This window comes from Eimeria mitis, genomic scaffold (genome assembly GCF_000499745.2).
Source record: "Eimeria mitis Houghton genomic scaffold, Emh_scaff1906, whole genome shotgun sequence".
In the NCBI taxonomy this organism is placed as follows: domain Eukaryota; phylum Apicomplexa; class Conoidasida; order Eucoccidiorida; family Eimeriidae; genus Eimeria; species Eimeria mitis.
In genome coordinates, this window is record NW_013570229.1 from 2,601 (window position 1) to 3,517 (window position 917).

At 46.7% G+C, this 917-nt stretch overlaps 1 protein-coding gene across 1 annotated transcript in view; it reads right to left on the reverse strand.

Annotated features, from left to right (window-relative positions):
• The window catches only part of EMH_0045650 (uncharacterized protein), a gene marked incomplete at both ends in the record, with an annotated part of 925 nt that extends 451 nt beyond the window's left edge, over positions 1-474 (reverse strand). Inside the window, 2 exons of the mRNA XM_013496088.1 lie at positions 1-165; positions 320-474. Of these exons, the coding sequence (XP_013351542.1) occupies positions 1-165; positions 320-474 (320 nt within the window). The remainder of the gene's footprint in view (positions 166-319) is intronic.
• Between the last annotated feature and the right edge of the window lie 443 nt (positions 475-917).

The window sequence follows — 917 nt, forward strand, 5'->3', positions numbered from 1 at the left end:
GTGTCTGACTGCACCTGTTCAAGCCGTCTCCGCTCGCGTGATTGCTGGTGTTCTCTGCGGACTTGCTGTGAACGCTGAATGTTGTATTCTTGTTGTTCTTCATCGTACTGGCGTCTCTGCTCGGCAGCCAGCGCATGCTCTTGCTTCGCTCGCAGCACGTCTTTCCTGTCGGCAGCATCGAACGCCCTCTATGGTGTTTAGCAACGTGTTCCAAGGTCCTATGCTTGTATTGGACTGTGTGTGCGCACGAGCGTGGTGATACAGGTGCTCGCACCTTGCAATACTGCTAGCATCTCTGATATTTGCATTTCGTGCGTACCTTTTGGCTTCTGTTTGCCGTCTCCTAGCCTCGTCTCGCGCCTTTTTGTTACGTTCGCGTTGCGCCGCATTTGCTTGTTGTATTTCCAAGACTTGCCGCTCCCTTTCGGCTTGTTGCTGACAAGAGAAGAACCGAAGGATGCGAAACGAATTCATGCAGAGAGATTGTATTGATGCTGAGGTCAATGCATGTGCGGCACGGTAAATTGCCGTGATGAAGCGGCACATACTTGCTGCCGGAATTCCTGTCGTTTCTTTTCTCGCTGACGAATTTCGTCGAGGGTGCGGGTTTTTTGCATTAACTGCTCAACCTTCTTCTTGGCTTTTGCATCTTCTTGCTGAGGAAGAAAAGCTGTGGCCAGACATATTGACTAGAATGGGGCAAACACCAACTGTTCTGGAGGCTGTGGTGGAAATTTGACAGAGAATTACTTGTGCAGGCAACTAGCGCTGTCCTCCAGTTTGGAAGACTGTGGGAGCACTTCCTTTTGTACTATTATGTATATATATATTATATATATATATATATATAATATAGTATTATAGTATCTATAATACTATAGATATATGTATGTATAGCTAAGGGAGCAAAACCTATG